This window comes from Branchiostoma lanceolatum, chromosome 8, assembly GCF_035083965.1.
Source record: "Branchiostoma lanceolatum isolate klBraLanc5 chromosome 8, klBraLanc5.hap2, whole genome shotgun sequence".
NCBI classification, from domain to species: Eukaryota; Metazoa; Chordata; class Leptocardii; order Amphioxiformes; family Branchiostomatidae; genus Branchiostoma; species Branchiostoma lanceolatum.
The window spans coordinates 4,105,234-4,120,871 of record NC_089729.1 but is presented as its reverse complement, the minus strand read 5'-3'; the positions used below and the strand labels follow the sequence as shown (position 1 = coordinate 4,120,871).

Genomic DNA, 15,638 nt, shown 5'->3' with positions numbered 1-15,638 from the left:
CTGACTGGAGCAAAACCTACCAAAGTCACTTATATCATCATGCAAAAATGTTCTCGGCATTAGGATCTTGTATACGACCTATGACCTTCCAAAATGGCTACCGCGGGTTGTTGTTCTACTGATCGAAGATGACAAGCAGAAGAAAACTGGCGCGTCGGGCGCCCGTCTGCTCGCTAACGGCGATCCTTTGGATTGCATTTGGCCTCTCACTAACGTCCGTCATTGTGACTGTCCTATACCTCCCCACGCTAAGGTCTCAGCCTGCAGAACGGTAAGCTAAACCAACACACCGCCAGCTTGTTTACAAACATGCAAATGTAGTCATTCTTTACAGGCCTCGAATTACTGTGACTCCGATCTACTGAAAATGCAATAATTTGTTTAACAGCATTTCTTAAGTCAAGAATCTACGCAAGGATAGATACATGTCGTCAGTTCCCTGAAAACGTTACAAGACGTCAATGATGATGTTTATGATAAGGAAGAAATAACATTTTTATTTCTTCCTTTATAGTCTCCTGTGTATATAATTTTTGCCTACTTTGCTCATAAAAAATACACTTTATGTGAACTTTGATTTATAGAATGAATGCTGCATCACATCACCAAGCTTGTTTCACTGTATTCAGCTGCAGAAACTGGAAACGTAAGGTTTGATATGCAGACTTGGCTGATATGTCATAACATCATAATTTGTACAAAAGTGCTACCAAAGTCCTTCTGCCTAGATTCACAGGCTGGTGGAATATAAAGGGGTAGTCAAGGTTCTGGTGTTGGTGATTTAGGTGCAGGCAGTTTTCACACAATTAGATATCAAAATCATATGAATGGATTTCAACACTATGTCTATGAATGTTTGTATTAACTATTATTAACGTACCCACCTATAAGTAGAAATATTCCATGACTAACATGTATCTAGACATCTGAATAAAACGTGTTGTATTCCACCTTCAGAAAGAAGCATGATGTAGAGCCGGATGTTGTGGAGGACTGGGATGGTAACCTCCTGCTGGACCATATGACTGACCAGACCCACATCAGTGTGGATGGCTGGTGGGTCCCACATGTCCGCTGGGAGGAGGAGGTCAGCTGTACTGTGGGAGGGCGCAGCTTGTGCCAAAAGGTGGGAGTGGTGTTGCCACATAGGTGTCAAATACTATGAAGTACTGTAGTATCATACTACAGTACTTCATCAGCTTGTGGTCTTAGAAGTTAGAGATTGCGCTGATGGAATAATATCCACATGCTTATAGATATAGATTCTTCAATGTTATCAACAGCTGAAGATGTATCATCATTAGTCATCACCATTCTTACCACATATACAATGTATTTACTGATAATGTTATGTTACAAAATGGTCTATGACAATATTTGAACTTTGAAGTTGTGAACATCTTCACCATGTTTATTGTTGCCATCAGGTTCTGAGTGTGATGTGTAAGGCAGACAGTGTGAGAGCAGTGTACCAGTATCTACCAGTAAGTACACCCATTGGCCTTAACTTTGAATTTCACTGCTTCAATAGGAATTTTTTTCTTCATACTTATCCATACGTTTTTTTTTCCTGAATGTTGGAAAACCTACATGTATGTAAAATCATCATCCTCGTGCTCTGCGTGATTACATTTGATAATGTTTTGCTTTAGCCATTTGTAAGCTATTGATTGATTTGTAAGTAACTATACTGTATCTCTGTATAAGGATTGACGCTGATATTCTGTCTTCTCAGATCAGACCCAATACAGACATCAAGACTATCTACTTCTCAGCGCGCAGTGCAGCCGTTGATTTACAATCTGTGGACTCGGTAAGGACACTATTCCTGAACAACTACATGACATTGTGTATTTTGATCATTCAAACTTATTTCTTGATTTCGTTTGATGAACATTTAAAGACCATTAGTAGAGGTAATCACCTATGTAAGTTGATGATATGATTTGCCACAACTGACTGATACAGAATATATTTTTGTACAATTTATTTCCATTTTTTATGACTTATCTCCCCTTGTAGGTCCATGATGCTGACTACAGTGCAATCGCTATGGTGAAGTTTGATGATGGAAGTCGACAGACCCTGAGGTAATGTGGTTTTGACAAAAGAAAGTCTGTAGCAAATGGTTCCTATTGAATTCTTGCTATAGTCTGTGTAACTGAAACTTATGCTGTTAGATCTCCACTTGTGGAAGACGTCAGCAATAGATACATGTAAAATTAACCGTAGCCAGGAATGCATGTATGAGACATCCTCTGATACATTGATTTATTACTTTCAGGTTAGATTTTCCCAGTGGAAGTCATCCATTTATTGCAGCTGAAAATGATATGGTAAGGAGTCTTTACATTGTCATATTTTTACATAATCTAAGTACGGGATACTACTACTAAAGTGTGACTAAATTCTTCACTTTGCTTGAGTTTGAGGAACAGGTTGCAACATGCCTTCATTTGTGAAGTATTGTGTGAGCTACAAGTTACCCCACGAAGGAAAATTTCCTGAACATCGCTTTGCTTATTTCTACAGGGTGTACCAAATAATCGTCAGGTTGTGAGCGTGCTGGTCATGCTGTTCTGTCACGGCTATATGGGTCTGGTCAAGTTCACCGACATCATTCTCAAACCTGTCGTAGGTAAGGCCACACCAATTTAATTTCTTGGTTAACAGATTTGGTTAACAAATTTTAGAAAAGAAAAAAAATCAGCCCAGCCTTCTGTTTTCATGATTTTTTTTCTAAAATTCTTCTTTGGGGGAAAATAAAAATCCGTGAACCAAGAAATTAAATTGGTGTGGCCTAAGGAGGATGTTAGCAATACCCTGTACTTCTTCAGAACCACAGTTGGTCTCTTTCGAAAGTACTTACTTTGGAAAGTAGTTTGAACTAAAAGTCTATCGAAGTGTATTAGGATCAGTTCTCTGAAAATGTCAAAATCCTGTCAAGTTCTATTGTAGTCTTTAGGTCTATCCAAAAAATTTCTTCCCTTTCAAGACATTTGGTACTTAGTTTGACCACTTTTTGACATGTAATTGCAAAGATCTTAAACACTTCTTCTAATACATTTTGTACCTATAATATATGTTTGAGCAGCAGGAGGAATGATTGGAGAGCGGGAGGATGTCGTTTCCTCCTGTCCACCAGCTTCTCTCTCCCCTGTGTCAGCGGACAAACGCACCTTCCACTACGAGCACATCTTCAATGCAACATTCTCTGAGGTTTGTTGAATAAACATGGCTTGATGTAAAAATGTACTGCACTTAAAAAGGACAGCCATGTGTAAGATGCTAAAAAAAATTTTCTGTATTGTCATTTGTCAGCTGAGCTGTGAAATGACATAATTCCTGTTGTTGCAATATCTTATTCAAAGAAGAATAGCACATTTTTTTGTACATTTTTCACAGAATGGATAAAGCAAGTTTCAAGAAACTTAGAATGTGTTTAACCTTTAAGATATCTCTCCTAAGATACCCTTTTGTTTCCAAATTTGTATTGTTTATGAAGTTGTGATAAATTGAATGAAAAGTGTTTAAATTGCTGCTATTTTCAGTACAAGGAGGACACAGTGACCCTAGTAACCCAGGTTTCCATGGACCGGATTACCATGTTAGACCGGATCATCAGACACTGGGACGGGCCCATGGCAGTGGCCCTGTATGTACCAACAACCTCGGAGAAGCCTGACACTAACCACGACTGGAAAAGGTAGGATTCGTAGAATATATCTGTGGTCACCTTCAAAATTCTGTCCTCAAATTTGTGTTATACTAGGGTCACATTTCCAACCCGGGGCCCAGCCGGGCAGCTTGCGGGAACGAAAACTATGATATAGGAGACAACAAAACACACAAAACTCTTAAAAATAATTCCTTACCATACGCTATGTATGTACTTGATATGCAGCTTTTATTCTTTGTTTTTTCAAACAGCCTGGTCGGGCCCTGGCTTGGAAATGTGACTCTAGCATAAGTAGGAACTGACAGGTTGGATGTTACAGATATTTACTGACATGTTTGTGAACTATGCTGTCACAGATATTACATCAACAAGAAGTTGAGACATCCCAAGTTCCGAACCTTCTGTAGTGTTCTGGCTGTGTATGCAAATGTGGTGAGTACACAGATCCTTCTGAATAATCTATTTATTTCCTTAGTATTAAATTCTTTCAAACTATCACCATCTACCCATCTGGGATGTAACACAAAATGAATATAGAATTTTGCATAACAGTGTGGGATTTCCTATAAAAGATACATCTACATGGTATAGTCTGTAAGATGTGATTTTATGTATGAAGTCTTGTCAAGTTGGCATTGCTTTTATTTTGCTTGGTTGGTTGAAACATACCTGGTTCAGTGTTACATGTATAAGAAGTAGCCACCCAGGATTGAAGGTTAACATTGTAGTTAGTAGAACATCATGTAGTAAAGGTAGCTTCATTTGTTTCAGGTTAACGATGAGTACCCCATCAACTATCTGAGAAATCTGGCTCTACGGTAAGTTATTGTTTTCTCAGATAATCTACTCTGTGCTTTAGTGTAATAGCTGGTATATCTGGTTAATCTTGGACGATTAAGAAGTTGCAGCTAGTATGATGAAAAAATCAATTGGCTCTTACCAATTCCATGAATTTAAACTTTGTTTGGATTGAAGAATTCTATTTGAAAAGTTAAATTTCAATGAAATTATCATGTTAAACTTGAGTCGTTTGTTTTCTTTCAGAATGGTGAAAAGCAAATATGTCTTCCTGTTGGATGCTGACTTCATTCCTTCTCCAAACTTTCAAGATAACTTTAGGTAAAACATGCAAAAAAATCAGTCTTGACATGTGCAAGCTTTGAAATATTTCTAGAAAGACGGACAAGAGACATTGTTGGCTGATGTTTTACTGTATTTTTGTCACAGTCTGTTGATTTCAGTCACTTATTGTTTCAAGATGTTATGTTTGTATGTCAGGCATCTCCTGTACTGGTGTAGGTAATATAGTACATGTATGATTCTGAACCTTGTTCCTGTGAATAACTAAACTTTGTGTCTGTCCCAGGTTACTTATAAATGACCAGTCAGACCCAACAGACAGAACTGCCTATGTGGTTCCTGCCTTCGAGTTCTTAGAGGAACAAGAGGTGAAAGTTCAAAGATTTTCTTAAATTAGCAGAATGATATCGGAAGCCCATGCCTTATTTGTAAAATTTTCTTTCCTCCTACAAATGTATAGTATTGAAGATTTGTTAGATTTGTTCATTTTTAATAGTGTAATATGATGGTATTAAAAGTTGTTGTTGTTTCAGGACCTACCTCCCCCTCAGGACAAAGAGGCTCTCAAACAACAGATCTTTGCTGACGATGCCAACATTTTACCCTTCAATATCCTTTCAGTTTTGGATACAAATTTAGAAGTTCCAAACAAGCTCTCCAGTTGTGTGTGAGAATGAGTGTTGTTGAGCCATGCACAGCTATGTTGAGCTTCCAGATGACCTCAAATTGTTGTTAGCCTATGATATAATATATGACATGCAAATAAAGCAATATGTGAAAAAGGGATAAGAAAATGACTAAGCAAGTAAATTGAATGTACCTCTTCTATAACACACTGACTCTAATGTTACCAGTAGTTTATTTCAAACTGCTCTCAGAACAACAGAATGTTTTCTCTGCAGGTACATGTTAATACTCTAGTATACTACATTCTGTTTATAATACTTTCATCAGACAGTATTCCTTGACAGTGTGTACGATCTGTTGAGTCCCCTGAGTCCCACCGCCCCACCGACTATCAGCGCTGGTATGCAGAAGATCAGGTTTACCCTGTCTCTACGTACCAGGACAAGTTTGAACCTTATCTGGTACTCAGGTAAGATAAAGCATCCGAGAGAACATTTTTCTCGAGCACTTTTAAAGATTAAGCTGAGAACTATTAAAGGGCCTAAGACAGTCAACAGGCAGGTGTCAAAGCATTAGCTGCTGAAATGGAGACCTATGTTAGAAGAGAATGCTGAAGAATCAAAAGAATATCATCCACTTGCCTGTTGTTCATAAGCTATAGTCTACATTTTTTTCCTTATGCGGTTTAGGTGTATACCTTTCTGTACAGAAAGTTTCTCTGCATCTAAACAGAGGATGTAGTTTGTCTGAATGGCTTTTCCCTCTGCCTACAGGATGTCTCCCAGTCTTCCACTGTACGATGAGCGGTTCTCAGGTTATGGGATGAACAAAGTCACCCATACTATGGAGCTGTTAGCTGCAGGGTGAGACACTCCTCTTTTAACTTTAACTTTAGAACTTTAACTTTAGAACTTTAGAACTTTAACTTTAGAACTTAAGAACTTTAGAACTTTATTGAACTAACCCATCGAAGACAAACCATAAAAGACAAACTTTAGAACTTTATTGAACTAAACCATCGAAGACAAACCATAAAAGACAAACGTTAGAACTTTATTGAACTAAACCATTGAAGACAAACCATTGAAGACAAACTTTAGAACTATTATATAATATAATATTGGACTAAACCATTGAACTTTATTGAACTAAACCATTGAAGACAAACTATTCATCAACTAAACCATTGATGACAAACCATTGAAGACAAACTATGCATCAACCGTGTCAGAAATAAGACAACGGAGGCAATGTTCTTGTTTATGTGTTGTTCAGCACCAGGGACAGGGTGCAATGTTCTTGTTGATGTGTTATTTTTAAGATGGCCATTTTGACAGTATTATTTGATTTAAGGTCAGAATAGACAAATTGTTTTTTTAAGCCAGTCCTACTTTGACAGGTAAACTCCGTTCAATATGATGATAGTATATGTGTGTATCCTTGTTATATTGTATCTGACCCTTACCTCTTCCCTCATAACCTCAATAAAAAGCGGCCTGCGTGCCGATTTGAGCTTATCGTGAATAAACAAAGGTTCAAACAAACAAATATTGTTTTCCACTTCATAACCTCTGCTTTCTGATCTTCCCAAAGGTACCAGTTCCTTGTGCTTCCTAGCGTGTGGGCCATCCACGTACCGCACCGGTCAACATCTTCCAACATACAGTTTCTACAGGTAATGGCTGTTGTGGTATAGCCTGAGTGTCATCCAAGTTCTTTATTCTTTATTCGAAATTGCAACAATACAATACACAGTGGAACGCCAGGCAGACTAGCTGATGTTGCGGACCACTAACATTACAATTACACTTAATAAGACAACAAGGCACTTAGGCAATACATAGCATAATACAATATAATATAATGCATGATACAATATAAAAGATGCATTAAGTATAGAGAAGTTCAACGCAATTTCCAAGGCTCCCATACTCTCACTAACGAAGGGAGAGCATGGGAGCCTTGGAACTAACTAGGATGACACACAGGCTATAGCTACATTGTAGTTGTATTTAGTCTGTGTACTTTGATGGAGACTGTAATAATGGCATTAAAGAAAGCATCTGGTAGACAAATACTGTAAATCCATCAACTTTTGAGGTGGTTTTATTTCACTGAAGGAGGGAAAGGAGATTTTTTGTGGTGTTTTAATTCTAATGATGAGATTTGCAGTTGAAGCAATTCTTGAGTACTGTTTTAAAAGTACATAGAGACGCATATTCGTGGTGTCATGACTTTGTGGCGGAGTGATCACCGTAAAAACTGTTAATTAGTAAAATCACCTCAGAAGTTTCAAGATTTGCAATGTTTTGGTAAAAATGTGATTTTAAGTTGGGTATGATTGTCAAAATCTTCATGTATAGACTGCCATTGTGTGTCTCTGAGAGTCATAGTTCTAAAAGCACACTAAGTGTCATTAGTAAATACAGAGATTTTTTTTCCTACCATCTGGATTAGAATTTCAAAATTGTTTTCCCCTCCAGAAACCCCTCCAGCGCCTCCACAACAGAGCAACCAGGTTTGAGTTTGTTGCTGACATCATGAGAAAATACAAGGTTGGCCCCTGCAGTACCAAACCCAAAAGATAGAAGGAGTGCATGTGCTGACATCAGTGTATAAAAACTTAATTTATTGATATTTGGCCTTGATAATTAGGACTTGTTGGAGATGACGTAAGTTGATTCATTTTTGTAGATGTGTTAAATTTTATCAGCAATCCAAAATAGATGTTAACAGTCTCTTTAGTGAGACAACCAGTATTAGATAAGAATAAGTCAGTAAGTAGTGTTTAATCTCTGTGGTTTGGTAATTCGAAATTCAATGTTGCAAGTATAATTTCATAAGTTTTAAATTTCATCTATTTTCCTATGATGTACTTTAGTAGACTTTTATTTTTGTATCTACTATACCTCACTTTATAAGTGGATAGAAGTAAGCTTTTTTTAGCTTAGGTAAGGATTGTGTAATGTTCTATATGTCTGTATAAGTGTATACATAGCACAGTAAATGTGATAAACTCAGTGACATGAACTTTGTAACTATTATATGGGTCTTTAAATCAAGTTCTTTTAAATCATTAGGAGAATTTAAAGCAATATAGAATGACAGATCCAAGATTGCCTTATGTGTGAAGCAATCAAATAGTTGAGAGGTATATCAAGGTAAGTAATCACTAAGTCTAAAGTGCTTGTCCACCAGAGCTGTGTATAGTTATAGATGATTTAGAGTTTTGTCCCACCGACATGTTTGAAGTCAAGGCCCCATAGCACATCTACCTGTTGTGAGAGTAGGCCTAGGAAAACTAATGTTGTGTTTCCCAATATGCTCCTGAGAAATTAGGATAGAGGTTCTCTTGCCTTTGCTTTTAGATTTTGGCCAAACCGATCCAACAGACACAGCACAGCAGATGCTATTATACGGTGCTGAAATTGTCCTTCTTTGCTTCTGTGGATTTTAGCAGACAATTATACAACTGCATTCATGTTGGATGTTAAGACATGTAGTAAGCAAGAGACAAAAATGGCTATGATGATGAGAGTAAATCGCTATTGTATCTGTTCAGATGTCACCTATTTAATAAATACTTATACAGGTAGATAGATAGATTTTCTTTGATACATCAAAAATCATTGTGCATTGAAAACTCTGTGTTGTCCATTCTATCATGTAGTATACTAGTCTTGAAAATTAAAGTTGAAATACATGTACATACTACTGGTAACCATAGGTCAATCATGTACATGTATTTGAATTCATGTAAGTAAAAGTGTGAATATTAGGACTATCTGATGTTCATTTTTGCTGGAGAGAAAGACTTGAATTGCAAAAATGGGCTTTGAACTGTTTGTGATTCATGGACAATTGTCATTCAAACTAGCAAGTATTCCAAGTCTTTATTAATAATTATTTACAAAGTGGACTGCACACAAGGTAACAATAACATGTACAGTACTACAAAAATGTACCTCTATATGTATGAAATAAGAGTTTTAGAATAAAAGATTGTGAATACTGCTCCTTGCTGTTGTCTCTTTTGTGTTATGATGATATTATATAATAACATGCACATCATCTTAGCTATAGTCCTTCTTAGATTCAGTTCTGTAATACCGTATGCACATTTACTCTTGGGAGTAATGTAGTTCGGTTGAACCTTAGCATATCGTAGGTGCTCCTTAAATATAGCAGCAAAACTGCTGATTGAAAGGGCAAAAAATTCTAGCTCTCAACAAAATCAACCGTTACCAGTAATGGTGAGGATATATTGCTTTCTATGCATCTACATGTATGCTGATAGAAAGTAGAACACATGTTGTTTCAACATTTAATGGTACATGTACAACTCCTGGTGAGAGCATTGTCAAAAGATAACAATCAGTAGTTTCTGTTAGACAGACGAAAATAAAAGTGTTACAAAAGAGCAAAACTTGTGAAGAAAGTCCCTTGAGGTAACAAAGTTGAGGACACAAACATTTCCATGTCCACTCAAGACCAGCTTGACACATCCTTGATCCTGTCATGCATATGGTTAGGTGAGCTCATCACACCGTAGGCCATATGTTCCATGAGGGTCAAAATAACAGTCTATCATCTCTTGCCTGAGGCATTGCTCAAAATATTTGGGTAGGCCACAAAGAAGAAAAGAGGCATTCATCCTAAATAATCATTATACGAGCGTAACATATTGTTGCATGTAAAGTGGTTGGAAATTGTGCTTCTGTTTCTGACCCAACAACATTTAGAACTGCCCTTAATCAACTAATCTATTCTCTTAGGACGTCTCGAGAGAGGAAAACAATTTTCATTTGGCCATCCTTGTTCATGTTTTTTGTATTCCAAGAATGGAATAAGCCATTTAAAAACAACAAATATCATCAAATGCCTAAAAAAACTGAGATGAACCCAATGTGCCTGAGGGATGCAGACCTCTTCAGTGGCTGTGGACATGAGACCAAATTCAGGAGCAGAACATGAATGTCAATCACAACACTCTTCAGTAACAGCACCATAACATCAAAAAGCCCCACACCTCAATAAACTGTCAATCAATATGTAATCTGACTGGCAAAATGCGAATCTTCATTTGCGCCAAGTAAAGGTTGTTGCCATGTTTAGGTTTCAAACCATACAGTAGTTTGAAGACTTGCTCATAAATTGGTAAGTCTGTTTAAGAGTTACAAAACATGCAGGCTGCCTAAAACACATATGATTTTCTCATATGTACAGAAATCTAAATAAATACTACACACTGTTCACTGTGTTAAAACCGTGACACAAACTTGTCAGCCATACAAAAAAAACATGGCTGGCAAGTGTTTTATGTATAGGCCACTATATGACCTTACCAAATAGTTTTCACAAGCTTTAATCTATGTATAAGATGCTTCACTGTACAATGTGCACAGAGCCAAGAATTCTTTTTGAAAATACAAAATAAATGTATAAAACAAATACTGACCAACACAACGGTTACATAATAGGACTAGTAATTGTCATGGGACATACATGTATGAAAATAATACAAGTAAAACAACATTTTTTATACAACCTGAAAAGACTCATGCTGTCATGGGAATAAACACATCACCAAAACACTACATGACAAACTTTCACCATCCATGTTATGGAATGAATCGGAACACAAGTCAACCCCCAATACAGAACTAAATGGTGTAGTCTTGCCCTTTTGTACAAACAGTCTGATAAAACTCAACCTTTCAGACCTGTACAGGGGATTGACTAAAAGCCAGGTACAGTAAAAATGTGGACCCCAATTCATAGAATTTACAAGTTGTGGGTGTAAAAAAGACCTATGTTTACATGCACAGCTTACACACTCTTTCTATACAGCTTTACTGCAGTCTACAATTCTGTTTTTAATATGTTAATATTGCAGAATGATATGATTTTTCTCAGTGACTCAGACTTAGACACAATCTTCTCTCTGGTGCAGTGACACATTGTCCAGTGACAGATGGCATGGTGGATGATGGCTGGGTGTGATAGCAGATATACTGTTCCTCACATCTGTTCCCTGTTCATTACCTGCACAACTCCAATGTGATCTAAATGCTTCACAGTGCAGCATGTGCAACTTGTGATTGATGTGAAAACATCAAAGAATACTGCTTTGTAAATACTAAACACACATGCAATGCTACACAATGTTGTGACAATGTGCTTTTCATACAATACATTCTGCAGCACAGTTACATTATTTCACCATATTCTAGGCACAGTTGACAACACTAAGCTACACTGTACATAGTGATATCCTATTTTTCCATTGCAGGGACAGATCATCCCACAATGGTTTGATAAAACAACACAGACAGACACAGATTGCACATCTTTAGGCACCACATGGTGTGACAGGGCCCGTACAGTTCACAAGGTGTGACAGGGCCCGTACAGTTCACATGGTGTGACAGGGCCTGTACTGTTCACATGGTGTGACACTCTGAGCCTGTACGGTTCACATGGTGTGACACTCTGGGCTTGTACTGTTCACATGGCGTGACAGGGCCCGTACAGTTCACATGGTGTGACAGGGCCCTTACAGTTCACATGGTGTGACAGGGCCTGTACAGTTCACATGGTGTGACAGGGCCTGTTCAGTTCACATGGAGTGACAGGGCCCAATTACAGTTCACACGGTGTGACAGGGCCCGTACAGTTCACATGGTGTGACAGGGCCCATACAGTTCACATGGAGTGACAGGCCCTGTACAGTTCACATGGTGTGACAGGGCCCTTACAGTTCACATGGTGTGACAGGGCCCGTTTGTTTTTCGGTGAGGGGAATACAGGAGTGGTACGACGCCCCAGACTGTTGTACTGAGTCTACGGAACAGTCGTTGAGGCAGGGAACACAGCTGCAGGTGCTGTAAGTGGGCAAACATGTACGAGATGCAATCTGTAAGAAGGAGTTAAGGAAGGCAGTAGCAGGTTTGTGACATGGCAGGCAGTATGGTAAGACATAGACTTCTAATTTCATACACTTACAACATTGCGGACTGCTAGACCTTATGCTTTGTTTAGACTACATGTAAAATTTAACATATCATAATTAAGACACTAGTGAAACACACTTCATGCATTTGTTACCAGCTCTGAAAAAAAGTCTTCCAAAGTAGCCGAAGAGAACTTGTCACTACAAGTTTGCAGGTAGAGATGTCACAAAAAGGATATGTAAAAGTCCATGGTGGCTTCCCTCCATTTATATACAGCACATATGAAAAGCCGTCCTTTGGGACCCCTTTGATGGCATAGTAGTATGGCAAGTAGTTATGGCGGCGGAAGCTCCTGTGCTCGTAGAAGCGTATGGCTGTGGTGTTGGTGGTGAGGACGTGTAGGTACACCGCCTTCACGTTGTGTCTCTCACTGGTGGTCAGGTGGGACAGCAGGGTCTCCAGTAGGAGGGAGGCTGAGATGAGGGAAACGTAGAAGGGTTAAATCAGATGTAATGGCACCATTAATAGCCTGGGTGCCATCCAATTACTACTGGGGCTCCACACTCGCTACCCTGAAAAAATTTTTTCAGGGCAGCAAGTGTAGGAACCCCATGTAATAATCGGATGGCACCCAGGCTAACAATTTTAATTAAAAGGCTTCTCAGAACAACTTTAGAAACATTGATAGACAGATTACATGCCACAAGAACACAAACTATTGTATATCCTGTATCATAGAGTAGCTTTCTGCTCACACTATTATAAACTCTTAACATACACTGTACAGCTAATGACTTAGAAGGGCGTTGGGGTGGTTTTATGTTCGTGGTTTTTGCTGTAAACTCTTAGCTGATAAGTTAAAACCACTGCGAAATTTTTTTTCCCTCCTACCCCCTTGTCTACTACTGTCTCAAACGCGAACTTAAACTCACCGCAAACACACCATTTTCTCCCTACGGCAGAATCAAAACCACACGATGCATTTACAGTATAAGCCACTATGATTGTCAGACGGAGTCTCCTCACCTATCCCATGCTGCCTGTACTCCTGCACCACCCCCAGACTGAGGATATAGGCCACCTGTGTGTTGTCGGGGTAACTAGAGGCCAGGATGGTGCGATCCTAAGGAAACATGTACAAAATACAACAAGCGTTCATTCATCATTCATAGTAAACTTAATAATCTACCAAAACCTTTTACAGATCTCTTTACAAATTGTAAACATATCTTTCCATGCCAGGGTTTACATGAGCAGAAACTAGCTTTATTACGCAGTTACAACTTAATACAAGTACCTTGGAACATGTTAAATTCCCAACCATACATTTGTATCTAAAATGAATGTGAATATCTGGGCTTAAAACAAATCTTAACATCTGGACTTTAACTAATGGTTAGTTAACTCGTTATTGATATAGATAGCCCATTACCTCTTTGTGTATCTTGTTTCTTGACTTGACCTCTGACACAATGAGCCCAATGATGTTGGAGTGATAGGTGGCTGCCAGGGAGAAGAACTTGGGGTTGGACGTAATCTCCTCATACCAGGAGTCAGGATACCTGTCAGAAATCATACAAGAGATACGTTGATGAAGGTTAGACATCCAGGTAATAAGAGTGGACAGGATTAAGCTTGGCAGCAGCAGTGAGAGTGGCAGAGGATAGAGTGAGGTGGAGAAGGATGGTGGAGGACATATTCATGGTGCCCCAACGACCCAAGAAGAGGTCAAGGGATAGGTGAGGTGAGGTGAGCTAATAAGATACGCCAAAAATGATTACTCAAGCAACTGGATAAGATTTTGAAACAGTCAGACGTTTCAGACTGCATCCACTGTCTTTCGTCAGTGACTAATGATAGGACTGAAAACACCAGGTTTTATACCTGGAGAGAGATATATGAGCAAACAGATAAACTTACATACTGTAATTCTTGATTTGTTAACTGTAACTTAATTCTAGCTGATTTAACGGTCAACTAGTCAACGGCTACAATTTCATCATCGCTAATATTTGATCACTAATATTTGAGACAGTAATGTTTGTTCCCACCGTTAAAATTAAGTGCCGTGACCTACTCCATTTTCCCTCAACCGCTATATTTTCCTGCCGCTATATTTAAAGTGATTTACAGTATCAGACATCTTACTCAAATGACAGATTTTGTGTATACACATCCAATCATATGATAGTTACAGCAAAACATAATGGAATAAGTTACCACCATTACAATACGGCAATGTTTCGAGGAAATCTATGAAAACAAACTTGAGTCTCCTTGTAGGCTTACCATACAATTGACATTCCAATAGTATCAATGCTAGAAACTATAGGTTAACTATAAATACTGTAAATGTCTTTATGTTCGCAGTGCTTTTGCTTTGCAGAAGGAGGGAAATGGAGGTGTTTGTGATGTTTGCGGTTAAAACAATTCTGTAAGTAGTATAGTAGGATTACAAAGCACACATTTGCGGTGTTATGATTTCACAGTAAGAGGTCACCATGAAACTAAAACGCCGCATACATTTCACGATTTAGTGTACTTACTCGATAGGGAACCAGTCTGAACACAGCTTCTTGACCGTGTGGATGTCTTCTGGACAGAGGAAACGGAGCTGCACATCGTTGACCATGGTCGACGGCTGTACGCAGCTCATCTTTCTCACTACCACTACCTTCAAATGTTTTCAATTCTTTCTCTCCACTATCTGACTGTCTTATGACATTGATAATGTTTTCTCTTCCATGAAATCTGGATCACGGTATTGGAAATTCTTCCTGGTGTGTTGAGTTGAACGTATTCCTGTATCCAGACATTCTAGAGTATCATCAACAGCAGTGTACATAGCAGTCTTGTTCTTTGTAGTTTCAGAAGAAGCCGTTTCAGCACTGAACGCGCCCTGTCCCAAACCACGGCCTTCCTGTCGGTCCTGAAGTCTCCCTGCTCCCTCAAGGCCGTGGCTTACCTCGGTTATCTGACAGCCATGAAGAGTTAAATCTCCACATTACCGTGTTAAATAGTATAACGTCAGTTGTAAACAGTACCCGATATCTGGTTTTCAAACAAGCGGCGCCCCCCTCCCTCCCCTTTCTTGTCTTGTAGACTCCTGTGCTGAAAATCGGTAGATTCGCAGGATTTTGACCTCGGAATCACACAACGTAGCGCTTGTCTGGTACTCCGGACCCGAAGGAACACTCTTCTTATCTCCTGGACGGCAACAGAATCATCTTATCGGATGTTTTTGTTGACGTATTTCCCGATCACCATTATCCACACATCGTTTATCAGATTAGGGTCAA

The 15,638-nt window shown here is 38.7% G+C and overlaps 2 protein-coding genes across 2 annotated transcripts; one reads left to right on the top strand and one right to left on the bottom strand.

Moving 5' to 3' along the window:
- Positions 1-59: 59 nt before the first annotated feature.
- LOC136439934 (xylosyl- and glucuronyltransferase LARGE1-like) lies at positions 60-7,993 on the top strand. Its single transcript, XM_066435607.1, has 18 exons — positions 60-271; positions 958-1,126; positions 1,428-1,484; positions 1,736-1,813; positions 2,023-2,090; positions 2,285-2,336; positions 2,533-2,638; positions 3,095-3,219; positions 3,552-3,706; positions 4,036-4,111; positions 4,451-4,497; positions 4,724-4,798; positions 5,046-5,127; positions 5,293-5,368; positions 5,738-5,855; positions 6,160-6,249; positions 6,980-7,061; positions 7,870-7,993. Exons 1-18 carry the CDS (start codon positions 129-131, stop codon positions 7,972-7,974), a joined length of 1,704 nt encoding a protein of 567 aa, XP_066291704.1. The 5' UTR covers positions 60-128; the 3' UTR covers positions 7,975-7,993.
- Positions 7,994-9,253: 1,260 nt separating this feature from the next.
- LOC136439937 (N-alpha-acetyltransferase 60-like) lies at positions 9,254-15,623 on the bottom strand. The gene is made up of 5 exons (XM_066435614.1): positions 14,886-15,623; positions 13,772-13,901; positions 13,366-13,462; positions 12,582-12,812; positions 9,254-12,308 (listed from the first exon to the last, which is right to left on the bottom strand). The coding sequence occupies exons 1-5, from the start codon at positions 14,993-14,995 to the stop codon at positions 12,148-12,150; spliced, it is 729 nt and encodes a 242-aa protein (XP_066291711.1). The 5' UTR covers positions 14,996-15,623; the 3' UTR covers positions 9,254-12,147.
- Positions 15,624-15,638: the final 15 nt, after the last annotated feature.

Excerpts from the sequence above, each read along its gene's own strand:
- LOC136439934 (XM_066435607.1), top strand. The coding sequence starts at position 129 with ATGACAAGCAGAAGAAAACTGGCGCGTCGGGCGCCCGTCTGCTCGCTA. Across the intron at positions 5,369-5,737 it reads TGCCAACATTTTACCCTTCA|GATCTGTTGAGTCCCCTGAG; the intron begins ATATCCTTTCAG and ends GACAGTGTGTAC. Across the intron at positions 6,250-6,979 it reads ATGGAGCTGTTAGCTGCAGG|GTACCAGTTCCTTGTGCTTC; the intron begins GTGAGACACTCC and ends ATCTTCCCAAAG.
- LOC136439937 (XM_066435614.1), bottom strand. The coding sequence starts at position 14,995 with ATGAGCTGCGTACAGCCGTCGACCATGGTCAACGATGTGCAGCTCCGT. Across the intron at positions 13,902-14,885 it reads TCAGACTGGTTCCCTATCGA|GTATCCTGACTCCTGGTATG; the intron begins GTAAGTACACTA and ends GATTTCTGACAG. Across the intron at positions 13,463-13,771 it reads GAAACAAGATACACAAAGAG|GATCGCACCATCCTGGCCTC; the intron begins GTAATGGGCTAT and ends ATGTTTCCTTAG.